The sequence below is a fragment of the Engraulis encrasicolus genome, chromosome 14, assembly GCF_034702125.1.
Source record: "Engraulis encrasicolus isolate BLACKSEA-1 chromosome 14, IST_EnEncr_1.0, whole genome shotgun sequence".
NCBI classification, from domain to species: Eukaryota; Metazoa; Chordata; class Actinopteri; order Clupeiformes; family Engraulidae; genus Engraulis; species Engraulis encrasicolus.
The window spans coordinates 5656943-5675133 of record NC_085870.1 but is presented as its reverse complement, the minus strand read 5'-3'; the positions used below and the strand labels follow the sequence as shown (position 1 = coordinate 5675133).

At 44.0% G+C, this 18191-nt stretch overlaps 1 protein-coding gene across 1 annotated transcript; it reads right to left on the bottom strand.

Annotated features, from left to right (window-relative positions):
• Window positions 1–282: 282 nt before the first annotated feature.
• nmur3 (neuromedin U receptor 3) lies at window positions 283–11403 on the bottom strand. Its single transcript, XM_063216224.1, has 3 exons — window positions 11353–11403; window positions 9571–10405; window positions 283–692 (listed from the first exon to the last, which is right to left on the bottom strand). The coding sequence occupies exons 1-3, from the start codon at window positions 11401–11403 to the stop codon at window positions 283–285; spliced, it is 1296 nt and encodes a 431-aa protein (XP_063072294.1).
• Window positions 11404–18191: the final 6788 nt, after the last annotated feature.

The window sequence follows — 18191 nt, the reverse complement described above, 5'->3', positions numbered from 1 at the left end:
ACTTTGCATTGAGTCGCGCGACAAAAGCGATTCTGGAGACTAGAGCGATTTGCGCAACGAGCGCGACAGTTTGAAGTTGAAATCCTTTCAACTTTCTATGACGCGGTTCGGCGACAAGCCGCGACAGCCAATGACTGTATAGAGGTCAGTGACCACAGCCAATGGGAATGTTTGAATGCTTTGCCTTCTGCTTGTAACGAACATACTGTAGTCGCTTCAATCGCGCGTATCGCTCTGTCGCTTGAATCGCATCGCGCCTGGTCTATTCGCGCGGTAAGACAGTCACATGACAGTGGTCTCGTCCTCGTGCTCCCACCCGATGTGGGAGGTGGTGGTGTCCCTGGGCCGGCTCCTGCGACTGCTGCTCCCGCTGCTGCTGTAGGTGTGCATGGTGCAGGTGGAGCCCTTCAGGATCTTGCTGAAGGGCGGCGAGCTGTTGTGGCACTTGTGGGTGTTGGTGGAGCCGCCCTGGTGGCAGACCAGCTCGCGGAAGCTCTCGCGGAAGCGGGTGGAGAGCAGGTTGTAGATGACGGGGTTGACGGCCGAGCTGAGGTAGAAGAGCACGCCCGACAGGATGTGCACGTACTCGTACAGGCCGTGCATGTAGTCCGTCCAGTCGGTGGTGAAGCTCCACAGCAGGCGGTCGATGTGGAACGGGGCCCAGCAAATGGCAAACACCACCACCACCACCGCTGATAGAGAGAGAGAGAGGGAGAGAGAGAGAGAGAGAGAGAGAGAGAGAGAGAGAGAGAGAAGTGGGGGGAGAGAGAGAGAGAAAGCAAGAGAGAAAGAGAGAGAGAGAGAGAGAGAGAGAGAGAGAGAGAGAGAGAGAGAGAGAGAGAGAGAGAGAGAAAGCAAGAGAGAAAAGAGAGAGAGAGAGAGGAGTGGGGGGAGAGAACAAAAGTAGTGTATGGGACACAAGGAACAAGTAGAGGTTAGACAAGGAGAAGGGGGAGCAGAGACAAGCAACATGGGGAGATGGATCGAGATGTGTGGACAAGAATACATAATACACAGCTAACACAGCGAAACTAAATTGAGGTCCATTCAAAAGCCTAGCTAGCAGATGGGGAAATAGCATCATCCCCTCAGCTGAAGACTGGCAATGAGGAGAGGAGAAGACAAAAATGGCACAGGTTACAATAGGTTGAAAATAAAGAAATTAAGAGAACATAAAAGTTATTGGAAGATGGGTGCGTGAGCCAGAGGGGTTGGTCATTGCCGACTACCATACCTTTTCTGAAAGCCTGGAATCTCAGCTTTCCAATGATATATAATGGCCATCTACCGAGAGGAGCTGTTTTGAGTCAACACACATATAGTGTAAAACTAAGGTTGAGAAAACAGCCCACACAAGACGGCAACAGCTAAATATCGGGTACTTTATAGAAAAGGAGAAATGTCTATTTCTTCATTTAGTAGGGTAGGATCTAGGGCCTCAATCAGGCGCGGAGCACTGGTATTGTGACGGGGGAGGGGGGGGGTGTCAGAGGCCCCCCTCACACCTAATGATTAAAAAACACCGGCAATAAAGGCATTTAACACCAACTTTGCTGCTTGGCATAATACTGAACTACTTAAAAAATACTGAAATATCGCAAATGAGGCCTCTGAGGTGTTTAGAAATCCAAAGCCATTGGTAGGGGGTCCCCCTCAGTGGTGAGGCCCCCCCCCTCTGCTCCGCCCCTGCCCTCAATGTATGCACAGTAAAAATTTACAAGGATTTCAGAGTAATTTACTGTGAAATCTCACAGTTAATTACTCTGATGTTCTGGTACACTATGCTACTGTGATGGTCACACGGCACACAGCAAATTAGTCTGAAATCATTGTATCACTTGCCATTTCTCACCTAACTTGCACATCACAGTATTTTACTGTGCTCTTCAAGGATAACCAGCATGACAAAGTGATAAGCTAGGAAACATCACAGTAAACTACTGTGTGGGCGGAGCATCTATTAAATTATTAGTGCATTGGGGCACAACTTCAGTCAAAGACAGGTTGGGCTCTTCAATACAATCACACCTTTCATTGACATTTTCAGCAAATTATATCATTCTTAATGTCTTGAGGTATACATGTATACACCCATCATCAGTTGACTACTTTATCCCCACCCTCTGTCAAGTAACAGAAAAATGAGCTTATATATATTGGGAGATATACATGACCATCTTCATGATGGTGGGAATATGGTCATTTTTCTTGTGTACCACTTTAAATAGTACAACCCCTACAATAAACACAGAATATAACAAGGAGTAATATTTTGAAGCACACTTAATATATTCCTTCTAGATAAATGGCTCTCCATAAGTGCATTGCATGATGGGACACGATCTGAAGCACGTATGTCCTAAGCCCCTCCCCCTCAGGTTGCACATATTGACATGAGGAAGTGAGAAAAAAGATGACCAAGCATGGGAAGACATGTAGCAAACAAGAAGTTGATGACTAAATAGTTTGGTGTAAATGTCGATGAAATGTCTGAAGGCCCAGATTGCACTATATGGCAGTCTTGGCCTAATGGTTAGGGAGGTGGACTTAAGTTCAGAGGGTTACAGGTTCAAATCCCTCCGAACCCTACATTACCCTAGGGACAGCAACCATTGTTGTATATTTGTATATCACTTTGAGTAAAGGCGTCAGCCCTCAACCCAACTGACATGCCTTCCCATTGAACTTTCGCCCACTTCAAGTGTGTAACAATATCTTACTGTGAACTCACAGGGAGTTACTGGCTACTAATTGCATTCATTTCACAGTAACATACTGTGACATTCTGCCATAATTTGTTACTGTGAAATCCAGAGAGACTTTTCGTCATATCACAGTTAACTACTGTGCGGTTATAACAGGTGTTTTCTTCGTCTAGGGCCTAGGCCATGATTGGGTGCATTATGTGGCTGCCTTGGCCTAATGGTTAAAGAGGTGGACTTAAGATCAGAGAGTTGCAGGTTCTAATCCCTCCTAACCCGGCATTACCCTAGGGACAGTAACCAATGTTGCATATCTGTATGTCACTTTAGGTTGCTCCTGGCCATGATGGAGTGTAATTACTTATTGTCAGGCCTTATTAGAAGAAGGTCTATGATTGGAAATGTTGCTGGTTCTGCTTCCAATAAATGAAGTTGCAACCAATGTGCTACACAAACACTTTTTTAAGTTGGCACCTGCTAATGCCTTTGTCTTGGATGTGCACGCCAAAACTCCAGCATCCAATTAAATCAGATATTGCCACCTAGTAAAAAAAAATAGGCTATCTTGTGAAGTGCCATTGCACAATTGAAAGTCAAATGCTTGACATGATTGACATTGCCTACCATCAACCAGGAACAATGGTAGTGCCCAATCAATCTGTCAATTAGTACCTGCCCTCACTTGAGTATATATGACTGTTACAAGTTCATTGAATTACTTCCTGCAGCTGCCACATGCCTGATTACTCTGGTCACATGGTTAACTTTCACCTCTATATAAACTCAGACTGTCACAATGCTTGAGTTGCTTGCCTAAATGACTGGTTCGCTGGCTCTCTGTCCGGCTTGTTGGTTAGTGAGCTAACTGACCGACCAACTGACTGTTTGTTGGCCAGCTGGTTGGCTGGCTAACTGACTCTTTTGGTTGACTGGATGGCTGCTTTGTTAGCTGGCTAGCCATACAACTGACTTGTTTGTTGGTTAGTTGGCTGACTAACTGAGTGTTAGTTGGTTAGCCGGCTCTTTGGCTGGCTAGCTGACAACTGACTCTTTTGGTGGACTGGTTTGTTGGCTGGCTTGCTATTTAGTTGGTAGTGAGTATTGTGGTAGCAGGTACCCTTTTTGGTGTGTTGCTTACTTGATTAAGAAATTTCAGGATTGTCTAATTATGCTCAACTAGAGTATTCTATGGACACTGGTTCATGTACTCTCATCCAGGAAATTGCAATTAAGTGGTAATAATATTGCACATACTGCAGAAACTTGAATTTCTCTGTGGTTATGGATAGCTTGGATGTTGGATAGTATGGAAAGTTGGATAGTATGGATAGTTTTTGTCTATCAATACAAGAGAACAGTGTGATGGACTGGTTCCATGCCACAGTTGTCTCAGTCATGGTGGGGAATGGGAGGTGCCACAATAACATGGTAGCTACCTCTTTTGTGGTGATGAATGGAGGGGCGGGATCATGGTAGTGTGGGTAGGGTGACAGTAACTTACTGTGGTGTGGCCACAGTAAACTACTGTGAGAAGATCACAGTAAACTGTGAGGATGGCCACAGGGAATTACTGGCTACTAATTGCATTCATTTCACAGTAGTTTACTGTGACATCACGGGAATATTTTTTACTGTGTGGATCCAAAATGTTACCCTCTGTAAGAGCTGTTTCAGTCCCCCCCCCCGGTGCTTTCAGGGTAGAGTAGAACAGGTAGCATGTTTTTTTTTTTACTGAAACTTTTGAAACTGTTCCACCCCCTCATTTCTGAACTTTGTATTTACTCCCATTTGCTGGTACTGGTCCATGGGTTCACAGCATTGAAGGATGCTCAGAGGAATTACATCCAAGGCTTTCTGATGTGACTAATGCAATATGGATCGAGGTCTGATCTTCAGTGCCACCCTCAGCCTATTAACCACAGAAAATAAGCACCTTGAAGCTGTTAGATTTTAGATGTTACTCATGTCACATTATGATACCTTATATTATTGACTGAAGACATTTTACCATACACCACATTTGCTCCTAGTCATGTTACATTCATTCATACCACTCAAAATAGATTTGTTTCGATCTCGACAGTCTAGACTTTTCTAAGTTCTAACTAATCGATGTGGGTGAGTGTAATTAATATTGGATCTGAGCACCGCCAAGGAAACCAGAATTAGAGAGACGAGACTGTAATAGTAAGCCACAGGGCTTAACACTAACACACGCCAGATAGCCAAATGCGGGTGAAAGTCGGCGTTGGCTAGTAGATACCGAAGGTTCACTAGCCATTCTGGCGGGTCCGTCACTATTCTAAATGATGGGGCACTGCATTTTGTAGTTTTTTCCCTCGGACCGCCTTTGCTACAAATGCAATGCAATGCGATTTCGCGAGCCTACAATACCCATGAAGCACCTGTGTCACGTGTCACCTGTGTCTCACGCACGAGAGGAATCTGATAGAGCTAGTCTTGCGAATATGAGTGGCAGCAGCGAGCTACCGGCATATCAGCGCGCGTTTGGAAATGTCACTGAAAAGAAAACCTTCACCTGAAAATAAAGTAGCGAAGTTCATCTCAACTGACCTGTTTTGGGATCTGTCAGTAGTAGTATAAGCCAACAATGTCATATTTGGAGTGCAGTGTGAAAACTGACATAGTGGAGAAGAGATTGGATGGTAATCAGAGATCGCATTTGTCTGATTTCTCTTTTTAGAAGATTTTGGGCGGAATTGCCCACCCTTACTGTGACAATGCACAACGTTTCCCAAAGTCTGGTCAGGCTTGATATCAACATTTCCTGCCTATTGTTATGTCAATGCCTTGTTACATTGGCGCAAATATGTATTGTAATGTGTTAAATCCTGGTTTTATCATGTCATAGGCAATATAACTTGCCTGGTGTTGACCTCACTTACTGACAAAACTTTCTTCAGCGGGGACAATAAAGTTTCTAACGATATCCTCCTGTCCTCGGCAGCGGTGGAATAGTCTGCTGACTTCACAACAGTGATGGAGCAGGGTCAGGCAGTGTTGCCAGATGTGTCTGACCAAATCCCGCCCAAAAGGTTCTCAAAAACCGCCAAAATGCGCTAAATTCCGCCCAAATTCAACAAATTACATTGACTTCTATGGGCCCAAAACGGCTGAAAAAAAATGCCAAATGGCCAATTTTTCCCATTTTTACCCGCAGACACTTCTCCCAAGTAGCCCAATTGGGCGGGCACCCGCCCAATCTGGCAACACTGGGGTCAGGGCTGTATCAACTTATGAATGAATGTGCTTCTTTAAAATGCACCTCATCCTTCACTTCTTCCTCAGCTCCAGTGGGATGAAGGCTGTTGAGTGTGTGGCCATGTGATAAATCAACACATGTATACATACACAGAGCTATTAAAAAGGGCAGGGTCAAGAACAGATCCTTGAGGACCTCTTTACTCACTTAATTTGTAGATCTGAACATGAGGAGACGAAGGATTGCAGGGAACGGTTGCGGGGAACATAGGGATGACCCTGATGAGTGTAGCCAGTGTTTTTAGTGCTTTTTTAATGGGCTTTTTCGTCTTTATTTCAGATAGGACAGTGAAGAGCGTCAGGAAGCGAATGTGGAGAGAGAAATGGGGTAGGGATGGCAAATGACCCAGGCCAGATTTGAACCCTGGGCAAGCAAGCCCAAATGTGGGAGGCTTAGCGTGCTGCGCCATAGCACCCCCCGTTTTTGTCGGTTTTGAATTAGAAAAAGGTGAACATGTGTGTTTGTGGTGGGTGCTCTAACAGCCATAACACTGGGCATAGGGTACACCACTTCCCAAATGACAGAGTTGTTTTTAGACAGTGAGTAAATCTGGGTTCGTAGGTTGCCAGAGAACGGTATATTCCGGACTGCATAGTGCCGAGTGTGAAATTTGATGGAGAGCAATTATAATGTGGGGTCACTGCTTATAGAGGTCAGTGTGTGGGGTTGTGTTTCAGGAGTTGTGCTTGGCCCCTTAGTTCCAGTGAAAGGAACTTTGAATGCTTCAGGATAGCAAAACGTTTTGTACAATCCAATGCTCCCAACCTTATGGGAACAGTTTAGAGCTGGCCCCTTCCTCTTCCAACATGATTATGCAATTAAGTTAATGAGTGAGTCAAGGCAGGTTTGTGAATATTTTTGGTAATATAGTGCACTTTTATGTGGTGTTTAACAGCCCCTGCAGTCATGGTTATTTATACCGTGTGTGTGTGTGTGTGTGCGTGCGTGCGTGCGTGCGTGATGGGCTTTTACGTCCTTCCCTAACAGGGAAGATTATGACAGGAAACAACTGAGAGAGAGAGGTGGGTTAGAGATGGGGTAGGGAAAGGACCAAGGCCAGACTTGCACCTGAGTCCCCGTGGGCAAAGAAGCCCATTTATGGTTCATGTTGCATTAGCGCGAATCTATGCACCACTACAGCCCCAAGGACCCAAGGTCATGAACAGAGTTGATTCTAGGGTCAGGTGGGGCCCCAAGCGAAAATTCAAAGGAATGATCATTTGAAACAAAATTGCCACTACTGTAGTAAAGCGTGAGCTGTTATTCACCATCCCTGGGCTTGGGGGCCCCAAGCGGCTGCCTGCCTTGCCTGGTGACAAGATGCTCCTCTGGTCATGAAGTATACTGCATAGCCTGAACAACACTGTTTTTTTGGTATAACATTACACGTCTTAAGGTGCCAGTATGCTTGCTGCAAGATACGCGAGCGCGTGCACGATTCGTTCATGAACGCGTTAACATGCGTATTTAATGTCAATTTCGCGCGCGTTGGACACGGCAGCCAAATGCGTGCGTCAGGTGCAATAGGCTATCTTAAAACTCGCTGGGGGCGATCGTAAGATAGACTGCGCAGTTCCATGCGTGTGCTTGATATGAAAACGACAATGGCAGCAACTTTTAAGAGCGTCTCATTGAGTTTGTCCGCCAGTATTTTGCGTCTTGGTCAACTGCTTTTGAAGCAAGCATGTGATGCCGGTTGCTCGCGGTGACGCGCGTAATTTACAGCTCACAGCAAGCATACCGGCACCTTTACAATATCATTTGTGAATCTAAGTTAAAACTTTAAATTAAAATATGTTAGGAACAGCTAAGGGTTACCAACATTCATCAACAGACACTTTGCTTTGATATCTAACAGATCAGAATAAATTATATACATATATTATATTGTGGGGTTGAGCTTCTGCAGATGGCGAGAACGAGATAATAGATCACAGAGAATAGATTGCGTTTCTGAGTTCCTCTGAGCGGTTAAACCAACTGTGACAATAACCTATATAGAGGCACATATTTTAACATCAGTGGCACAGCCGCGGCCTCAAGTTGGCTGGCTTGGAATTCTATTGACCTATATTAAATTAAATTAAATCAATTTATTTTTACCACACAGCAATTAATTCGTTAATTCATTCATTCATTCATTCATTCATTCATTCATTCATTCATTCATTCATTCATTCATTCATTCATTCACTCATTCACTCACTCACTCACTCACTCACTCACTCACTCACTCACTCACTCACTCACTCACTCACTCACTCACTGACTCAATCACTCTTCTGATCTGATGTGGTGTTCCTTTTTTAATATTATATAGCATTTCTTATAGCCTCCAAAATACGTACTTCATGCCTTGCAAAACGCCCAGAGACAGAGGGGGGTTCACCCCAACAGCAAAAGTCCAAGACATAATCTTCTCTTTGTGGTTTGTACAGGACAGTGCACAAAAGCCCAACCTATGAGGGTGACTTCATTAATACAGGATTCAACCAAGCTGATCTCACAATTTCTTTTTTCTTTTAATGTCCCCTCAGGAAAACAAAATTTGAAGCCTTGTCACACATTTTTCAAACATTTCTGTGATTATGTCACTGAAGTGATTTATATGTTCCCGCTTTGAGATAACTGTATATCTTGAGGGAGAAAAGATGAGAAAGCATTTTGGAACAGCAAAGCCAAATGGTTTTAGTCAGGAGTGATGGACAGTGGTTCTCCACTTAAATCAATGAAATTGGAACAGAAGTGAGGGGCGTCCTTACTCAACCACTTGGATTTTGTAGCCACCCCTACTAAACTTACACTGAATATCTGACTGTCTACATTTGGCTCTGATAAAAGTACTCTGTCCAAAGAAGAATAATGAATGAATAGAGCAGCCAACCACAACTCTGACCTTCAAACAATATCTTTAAGGTCCACTGACAAACTACACCCCATTTGTCCATCGCTTGTCCTAGCTGGCTGTTTATATAACAAAATCGACCAAAATAGTGTCGAAAAACAAATAAGGTTTCAATTACTTTCTGGACTTCACGGTTTGTGTATTAAAGAACTTCTCTGATGTGACAAGAAAGAGAGATGCAGTGAGAAAAAGATAGAAGCACAAAGAAAAAGATAAGCTAAAAATTAAAGTAATAACGTCAGTTCTGGCCAGGTCATGGTAGTCAAGAAGCTTGCCGCCCTCCCCTTCATCTCATTCATTCCTAATTGATCCAGGTGCATTCCCTCAGCTGATAATCTTTCTTCCCAGTGATTGGTTACACAGCTTCGGCACGCCTTTTAAATTCTATCCACTTCCTCTCAGCTGTATGCTGCTCGGTTTTTGCTACCCACCGCCTCCCCTGCTCCACCTTGTGGTGTATGATGTGACATGTTCTCTTGTCACGTTGCTTGGCTCTGTTCATGGGCGGTTATCTCTCACCCTGTCCTGCTGGGGTGAGAATTCCCTAAACTGCTGCTGCCCCCTGACTAAATGCTTTTCCATGCTTTTCCAAATGTAATTCATAATTTCAGTAAAAGAAATTTCATTTATATTCTTCTCTTGTGTTTCTTGACTGAAATGGTTCTGACAGAAATACTTACAGAGCATCTTAGTGACCTGCCTCCTCTTCCCTCCTTCCACGTGGATGGTCCAGCTGGCCTCCGATCCTCCTCCGCTCTTCCCCGAGTCCCCCCCGCTGTGGGCCCTCTGCTCCTGGCCCAGGCGGATACCGATCACCATGTACAGTACGCTGATCACCGTCATGGGCACGAAGTAGAAGGAGATGGTGGTCACCTGGATCACCAGGTTGTAGATCCACACGGGCTTCAGCACGTGGCAGGTGGCCGACTCGGGCACGGGCGCGCCGTGCAGCTCCAGGTAGTAGATGCCGTGCAGCGAGGTGTTGGGCAGGGCGCACAGCAGCGCCGCCAGCCAGACGGCGGTGATGACGCGCTGGGCGTGGCGCGTGGTGACGGTGTAGCGCGTGCGCAGCGGGTGCACCACGGCCACGTAGCGCTCCACGCTCAGCGCCGTCACGTTGAGCACCGAGGCGAAGCAGACGGTCTCCAGCAGCAGCACCCGGAACAGGCAGCCGGCCTCGCCGAAGACGAACGGGTAGTTCTGCCACAGCTCGTAGGTCTCCAGCGGCATGCCCAGGATCAGCACCAGCAGGTCCGAGATGGCCAGGCTGAACAGGTACATGTTGGTGGGCGTGCGCATCTTCCGGTGCTTGGCGATCACCGTGCAGGTGAGGAGGTTTCCGCCGACGCCCACGATGAAGATGAGCAGGTAGGTGAGGGCCACGGGCAGGAAGAAGGGAGACCGGCGCGGCCCCAGGTATTGAGACAAGATGTCCTCCAGGGTCTCGGGTGGGCTGCCGCTGCTGTTCCCGGAGACGTTACCCAGCAGGAGACTGTAGGCGCTGCTGCTGTTGACCTACAGATAGATAGATAGATAGATAGATAGATAGATAGATAGATAGATAGATAGATAGATAGATAGATAGATAGATAGATAGATAGATAGATAGATAGATAGATAGATAGATAGATAGATAGATAGATAGATAGATAGTGTACAATAGTAGAAACTAGCTTTTAGATAACTAGATATACTTTGGGTTTGTTAGTTGATTTTAATAAGATGTTTTGATAATAAAGATTGCAATGATGACTAAACATAATTTGTTTAGTCATCATTGCAATCTTTATTATCAAAACATCTTATTAAAATCAACTAACAAACCCAAAGTATCTCTAGTTATCTAAAAGCTAGTTCCTACTATTGTACAATATCTAACAATAGATAGACTTTTATTGTCCCCAAGAGGTGTATAAACAGATTCCACCGCACTCTTGATTAAAAGGTGCCAAACATAAACAAAAACTGTGTAAAGTTGAAATAAAAATGTCTGCACACTTAAATCCCCTTTGTGTTGTTTTTAATGATAAGCCAAGCGTTCGGTCTACTGACCTTCCTCAGGGGGCTCACTGAGCCCTGAAGAAGGTCAGTAGACCGAAAGCTTGGCCTATCATTAAAAAGAACACAAAGGGAATTTAAGTGTGCAGACATTTTCCTTTCAATTGTCCCCAAGAGGAAATGTGTTCTCACCACCATAGCAGTCTTGTCACAACCTACAGCAGGCATACATAAGGCATTCACAACAGACATCAAAACACCAAACACAATTGACATAGACATTGATGACAGTCACATACTAGATACATACCCACTCAGACATTGAGAGACAGCACATAACCCAACATGATGAGAAACACTATATATACACTCCAGGAGGGTCAAATGCAGAGGGTCACTATTTTTGGATGTTTTTTAGTGCAGTGATGGCATATGATACACAGCTTTTGTTGAAGCATGTTCACCTCCGAGATGTTCAGGTAGACCTCCTTCTCCTCCTGGCTGTGGATGGCCATGGTTGTCTGTCTGGACAGAAGGCAGACTGGCTGGCTGTGGGTGGGAAACAGTGGGGGGAGAGGAGAGTGGAATTCTAGGAGCTGTCAGCTGTGCATTGTGGGTCTCTGTTTCAGCTTCATTGTGGTTTTACACCTAAAGTAGCTGGGGGAAAAGTACAACTTTCAGAACGCAACAGTAAGCACATTCCCACAAATACAAAATAAAATAACACATTCTTCAAAGCATATTTTGTTGAGTGGCATCTAGACTGTACAACTGATGACTGAGGAGATTCAAGACGAGATGAGGCCTACTTGCACAGTTGCGGTGTGGAGTATCTTGAACAAAGCAATTTAACAGACTTTGTTGGTATTCACTGTACACAGAGCTGTCTGAAATACATCACCCAGGTGGACAGATACCATGAATTACGAAAGAGACCACAGCGTATGCTCCGGAATGATGAACAGCTTTGTTGGTTTGGTCATTGATGGATTGGAAAGGAAGTCAGTGAATGTGCACGATCCTTTGTAGCTGACATTGTACTTTTCTCCAAAGCAACTTAAATAGTTATTCAGGTGGTTACAGTGTGGGGGCAATGTCGGATTAGCTGCCTTGCTCGAGGACACTTCAGAAGTGTGTAAGAGACTGACCATAAGTCTTCCCACCAGTATTGGGTATGAACCTGCAACTGTTAAATTCCAAGATCTACTCCCTAATCAGGCCATTACGGCTTGTTATAGTTCTTCACGCTATATTGAGGTTTGTTAAAGAGGGGGTAACAGCGGAGAAAATTAAGGGATTATCACAGTTTAAGCAAATACGAACTGATACTGTAGCTGTATGTGGACAAAGTAATCAAGGTGCAATAACCTTTGGCTTCCCATCCAAGTACTGTGAAAACAGCTCTTTTTTGCAAAACCATCTCTAAAATAATCAAATTAATGCTTTTTAAATCCACAGATCAGAGAAAATATTCTGAAATACGCAAATTCAGTATTTATTTTAAAAAGCTGACTAAACTTGTACATAAACACACTTACTGTACACAATACCCATATTTACACTTACATTTAACAGATCCCCATCATAGATGAAATGTGCCTGTACATATTCTGTTGCATTTGAGTGAGCTGTTTCACTGGCCTGGGCCTCATATCCCTGTGACACACCAAATTTCATATTCAAGTCTTACAGTAGTACGATATACATTTATGGTGTATGTGGACCAAATGTAATACACCTTTGAAATGTGATCTGGCCCCCGGGCCTGAGTTTGACATCCCTGATCTTCTGTATGCTGTAGCTCATAGGTGGCTAACCCGCGGATCTCGAGCCGCATGCGGCTCTTTGCCTGGTGTCTTGTGGCTCTTGCGTTCATGTCTAAGTTTGTGTTTATGTCCCATAGGCAATATGCATTGGAATTGCGCACATAAAGTTGATAAGAACTATGGCAAATAAGTGCCCTGTGCTACTGTAGTAGGCCTTTCCTAAATGTGTCCTGAATGATCACGTTGGTGTGTGACATTTGTTACTGCATTGGTCCAAATACAAGACGTGATTTAAGCCCATGTTCTAAAAATAGCGCTTTCGCTGACTAGACGAAATAGCGACAAAAATGTTTTCAGTGTAGCTGAACCCAACAGGAGTTACGGATCAGACATCTTACTTAAGCAATCAATGCTTATGAAGAAAACATTGATGACATACAAAGACCTAATTACTGATTTTATAGTGTTTGCTTTTAGCTTGTTTGCATATGTTACAGCCAGTACAACTGTACTGTTCCCAGTATGCATATATTGTTCCCAGTTCTGAGACTCAGCTCATTTCCTGTGTGTATGTGTGTGTGTGTGCGTGTGCGTGTGCGTGTGCGCGCGTGCCTGCCTGCCTGCCTGCCTGCCTCCCTGTCTGTGTGCATGTGTGTGTGTGTCTGTTTATCCAAGTGCCCACAAATGCCTACATGTGCATTATAGATGGATTATGTGCCCCTGCTTGTGTGGGGTCAGGGAACTATTTGCAAACCACCACTGACCTCCCTCCCCACTGATCTCCAATTATCTTCGGTTTGAGCACAATCAAGGTTATGTTGATACCCCCACAACAAAATGTCATCATGTCACGTAGGACATGTATAAGTGGAACCCAGTCACATTAAGCAGCCAGCCACGGTATCCAGGTGGCAATTACAGCTCCACAGGAGAGACCGTGATAGGCATGCACATGGCAACAAAGAAAAGACTTTAATCTTATCGACATATGAAGAGTTCAGATGCAAAACCCCCTAAGTGCCTTTTCAGAAAATAATCTTAATTCATTTTTATTTAATACAAAGCTATATAAATTGCATATATATTTTTTATTTATGTAATATAATTATTTATATGTATTATCAAGTACATAAATGTAAACCAAACCAATAACGGGATTCACTAAAAATATAGAAGTGCAGGTCTTCAGAAATGGAGTTAGGGGGTTTTGCATCTGAACTCTTCATATTTTTTGAACTAATTCTAAATAGGAAAGACGTGTGCATGTTCCAAAGTAAAAAAAAACGTGAATCGTGATATCAATTGTGAATCGTGGTATCAAGTACAAGATTGTCTCGAAGTGGAGAAATCGTATACAGTGTAGATTGTCTTGCAGTGAGGATGTTTACTATCAGTATCAGAGTGATGTTTATTTACTTGTGTTGATGTCTTCACTTTTATTCTTTACATTATTGTACAGTAGGTAACACTTTACAATAACGTCCTATGCACAGCTTTATAAACACTTTATTAACATTTAATAACAATTAACATTTAACGAAGCATTTACAAATGTAAAAGAGTAATAACCAAACTATGACTGCACAATGGAGTGGGAATCAACTTCAGTTTCAGTTTTATGTAGTTTCATGCCATCTGGTCTTTGGAGGACAACCTTCCAGGACTGCTGCGACTGCGCTGTGTCTGCCGTGTTAACAGAGTATTTCTTGCCCATTTATAAACATTTGTAAACATTTTGTTGATAATTAGTTCATTGTTTATAAAGTATTTATAAAGCTGTGAATAGGACGTTATTGTAAAGTGTTACCGTACAGTTCGTACAGTTCACATTTTATTAACAGCAAATTGCAAGTTTATAAGTTATTTTTTCTCGTTTTTATTTTTTGATGGAAGATTGTGAAAAAAAAATCTTAATCGAGATTTAATGTTAAAAAAATGTGACATGACTTTTTTTTGCCATATCGCCCACTAGCCTGGCTATGCCATCCTTGTTACTTCCACCCAACGATTTTGGCTCCACACATAGGGCCCTTCTCAAAACCTAGTTCAGTGCACTTCCAAGTGTATCAGCCTAATTAATCACAACCAGTGATTGGATATTCTTTATTAGTCACACCCAGTGATTGGATACTCTTTGGTGAACTCTACGGAATATCCAATCACTGGGTGTGACTAATTAGTCTGATACACTTGGAAGTGCACTGCACCAGGTTTTGAGAAGGGCCCATAGTCTGGTGAAACCCTCCTAGCTCGGTTCGCTCACTGTTCTGCCAATCAGCAAACAGTTGAGAGTGGTGACGTAGAACTCACCCGTGGAGTCTGTTACTGATTGGTTAAGGTAACACTATTCATACTTTTGTCTTGTTATTTTATATGCTTTTGCAATACTATATAATAACAGTCATGCTAATAAAGCACATTGAATTTAAATTTGAATTCGGAACTCCAATGAATTTAAATGGCAAGTAAGCTCAGACCATCTCCCACCCATGGAGACAGATTCCTCATAGCTTTCGCCAGACTGTTTGACAGAGTCAACAGTCGGCGTTCGCCCCGGGCTAAACGCCCAGACTAATCGCCCAGCCCTACGTTGCATAATATCAACAGCCCTACGTTGCATGATATCAATCAGAACTCAGCCTTGGTAATTTACCCAAATGGCCATTAGCTAATTTTGTCTATTTTGGGATGCATATGAATATGTGATATGAATGAATTGCAGATGGCCAATGTATTTCACTTCCATTACATCTTACCTCCACTGCCAAGGCTGGACTCTGGGAGAAATAGGGCCTTGGCATGTTTGGCTTAACCCTATTCAGACTGGGCTTTTTTGGCATTCCTGGGCCTGGGGGGGGGGCTCTTTTGACCCCCCCCCTCATAACTCATGAACGGAATACAGTATGACTACGAAACTTGGGGGAGATGATCTACATATGGACATCTATGAACGACATAATTTTTGTGTAATTATCTATTATTATGATGTCATTATGACATCATTATGTTATTATGTACAAAATCTCGCCATAATGGATTTTCCAACAAATTTAGGTAATGCACTTAAATTTTAATGATTTTATGCTTCAAACCACTTAAATGCTCACAAAGTTGTCTGATGCTAATGGAAATAAAAAAAAAAATATGACATTATATGGCGTCATAGATATGGTGAAGTGATTTTTAGTCAGACATACCTGTCAGAAAACCGTTGCCATGGCCACAGAATAAATGATAAACCTAATCTTTCGGTACCTAACTGTAACCAACTAAATGTTAGGAAAAGTCACAAAGTTTCGTAGTCATAGCTTAAGTCGTTAAGGAATTATACGACATCAAAGTTGGTGCGGGCACTTTTAGCCCCCCCCCCCAGTCTGGATAGGGTTAAAGGGACACTGTGTGAGATTTTTAGTTGTTTATTTCCAGAATTCATGCTGCCCATTCACTAATGTTACCTTTATCATGAATACTTACCACCAGCATCAAATTCTAAGTATTCATTATGACTGGAAAAATTGCACTTTTCATACATGAAAAGGGGGATGTTCTCCATGGTCCGCCATTTTGAATATCCAAAAATAGCCATTTTTAGCTGGGAAAATGACTGTACTTGGACCATACTAGAAAATACTGTATTTGTTTATTACTTAGTAAACTTTCATGTAAATATCAAATTTGGCAATACGCAGCCCAGTTTCAATGAGCCGCATAGTTGCTGTCACTTTTTGGACCATTTCCTGCACAGTGTCCCTTTAAAGGGGCCCCTCATAATTAGCAGCACAGAACTGACTCGCCCATGGGCCCCGCACCCTCATGGACCCCTATTAAAAATTGTTTTTACATTTCTGAAAATAGGGGCCCACCGGGAAATACCCGCTATGCCAGATGGCCAGTCCAGCCCTGTCCACTGCTACATGTAATTTCAGCCCTGTGCAGAAAAATGAGATCAATAACAGTGCAGCAACATTAAGTGATTGCAGACTGCTGCTGAGAATCCCAAGAAGGTCTAGCACAAGTCAAATGTTTGTCAGTGCTGAGGTACCTATACTTGCGCAGCTGTGCTCCGTAATTTGATGTATAGATTCATGTGCAGGGCATCTGAGTCACATAATGATCTACGTAATTGCTCTTTTGGCTAGCCTTGAACGTAGCTCTGTAAGACTGTTCTCAAGCTTATGGAGTCACTGGAGAACATGCATGTATTTGAGATGAGCTATGCGCAATATCTGTGTGTGTGTGTGTTTTTTTTTTTTGCTCTTCTTTTTTTTTACTGTTGTGATGTTTTTATATGTGAAATGGATCCCCCTGGGTCTGGAATAAAGGCCTGAATTGAATTGAATTGATCCAACTATATCATATTTAATATGCCTGTCATGAGCACTCTCTCTCCCTGGTAGCAACCTTAATTGCATTCAATTCTCTGCCACTCTGCTCACTCTCTCCCTACTCTGCCTAACGAGCTCCACCTGGCTCCGCCCTGCTCTGCTCTTGTTACCTGGCCAGCTGCACTGCATTTCCCACTCACCATCCTCACCTTGCCTCACTCTGTTCTAATTACTCTGCCAGCTGCACTGCATTTCCCCACTAACCTCTCCCAGTATATCAAGCCCTGTTTTTCAGCCAAGCCCTGTCAGATCGTCTTCAAACCTGGACCTGTAACCTGCCTGTCTACGCTCTGACTCCTGTCTGATTCCGATCCTCTTGACTGCCTCCCTGTTCTACTGCCCCGACTATCCCGACCTGCCTTCTGGACCTCGACTACTCTCTGATCTTCAGCCCCTCCGGTAACTCGATTCTGCCTTCTGTCTCTCACCACGATTATTGCCTAGCCCTGGTCTGTACTTCTGCCTGCTGTTCATATTGCTGTTGTGTGTGTGTTCCCCCAGTTCTCCGACCACCAGATGAGCAAGCCCAGACGCTTCACCACCCTCAGCCCGACACGCCGCTCGACCACTGGGACACACACACACTAGGCACTTTGGACTGGAAACCCCCGGACACTTGGTGACCCCCGGAGCCCCAGGTAACCCACAGGACCCTGAAATACCCCAGAGCCCCCAAGCACCCCTGGAACCCCTGACACCCCTGGCACTCCTAGCACCCCTGGAACCGGAACATCCCAAGACCCCACGATCATCTCACTCCTCTTCCCCCCTGAAACCTTTAATAAAGAACTCTGAATTTGAACTTGCGCTCTTGGGTCCTCTTCTGTCCGTGACAGAACGATCTGACCATCATGGACCCAGCGCACTCCCTGACCACGATGGAAGAAGAGCCAGAGATGACTGCCCTACAGCGACTGGAACGCTCTGAGGGAGACATAAATCGGATGGCTGGCGACATCGCTTCCCTTCTCCAGCTAGGCAACCAACAACAACAGCAATTCAACCAGCAGCAACAACAGATCCAGCAGCAACAGCAACAGCTTCAGCAGCAGCAGCAACAGTTTCAGCTACAACAGCAACAGTTCCAACTGCAGCAACAACAGCTAGCCCAAGCCCTGCAACTACTCTCAAACCCGGCTACTCCACCTGCAC

Excerpts from the sequence above, each read along its gene's own strand:
- nmur3 (XM_063216224.1), bottom strand. The coding sequence starts at position 11,403 with ATGGCCATCCACAGCCAGGAGGAGAAGGAGGTCTACCTGAACATCTCG. Across the intron at positions 10,406-11,352 it reads TCTACCTGAACATCTCGGAG|GTCAACAGCAGCAGCGCCTA; the intron begins GTGAACATGCTT and ends ATCTATCTGTAG. Across the intron at positions 693-9,570 it reads GCAGGTCACTAAGATGCTCT|CGGTGGTGGTGGTGGTGTTT; the intron begins GTAAGTATTTCT and ends TCTCTCTATCAG.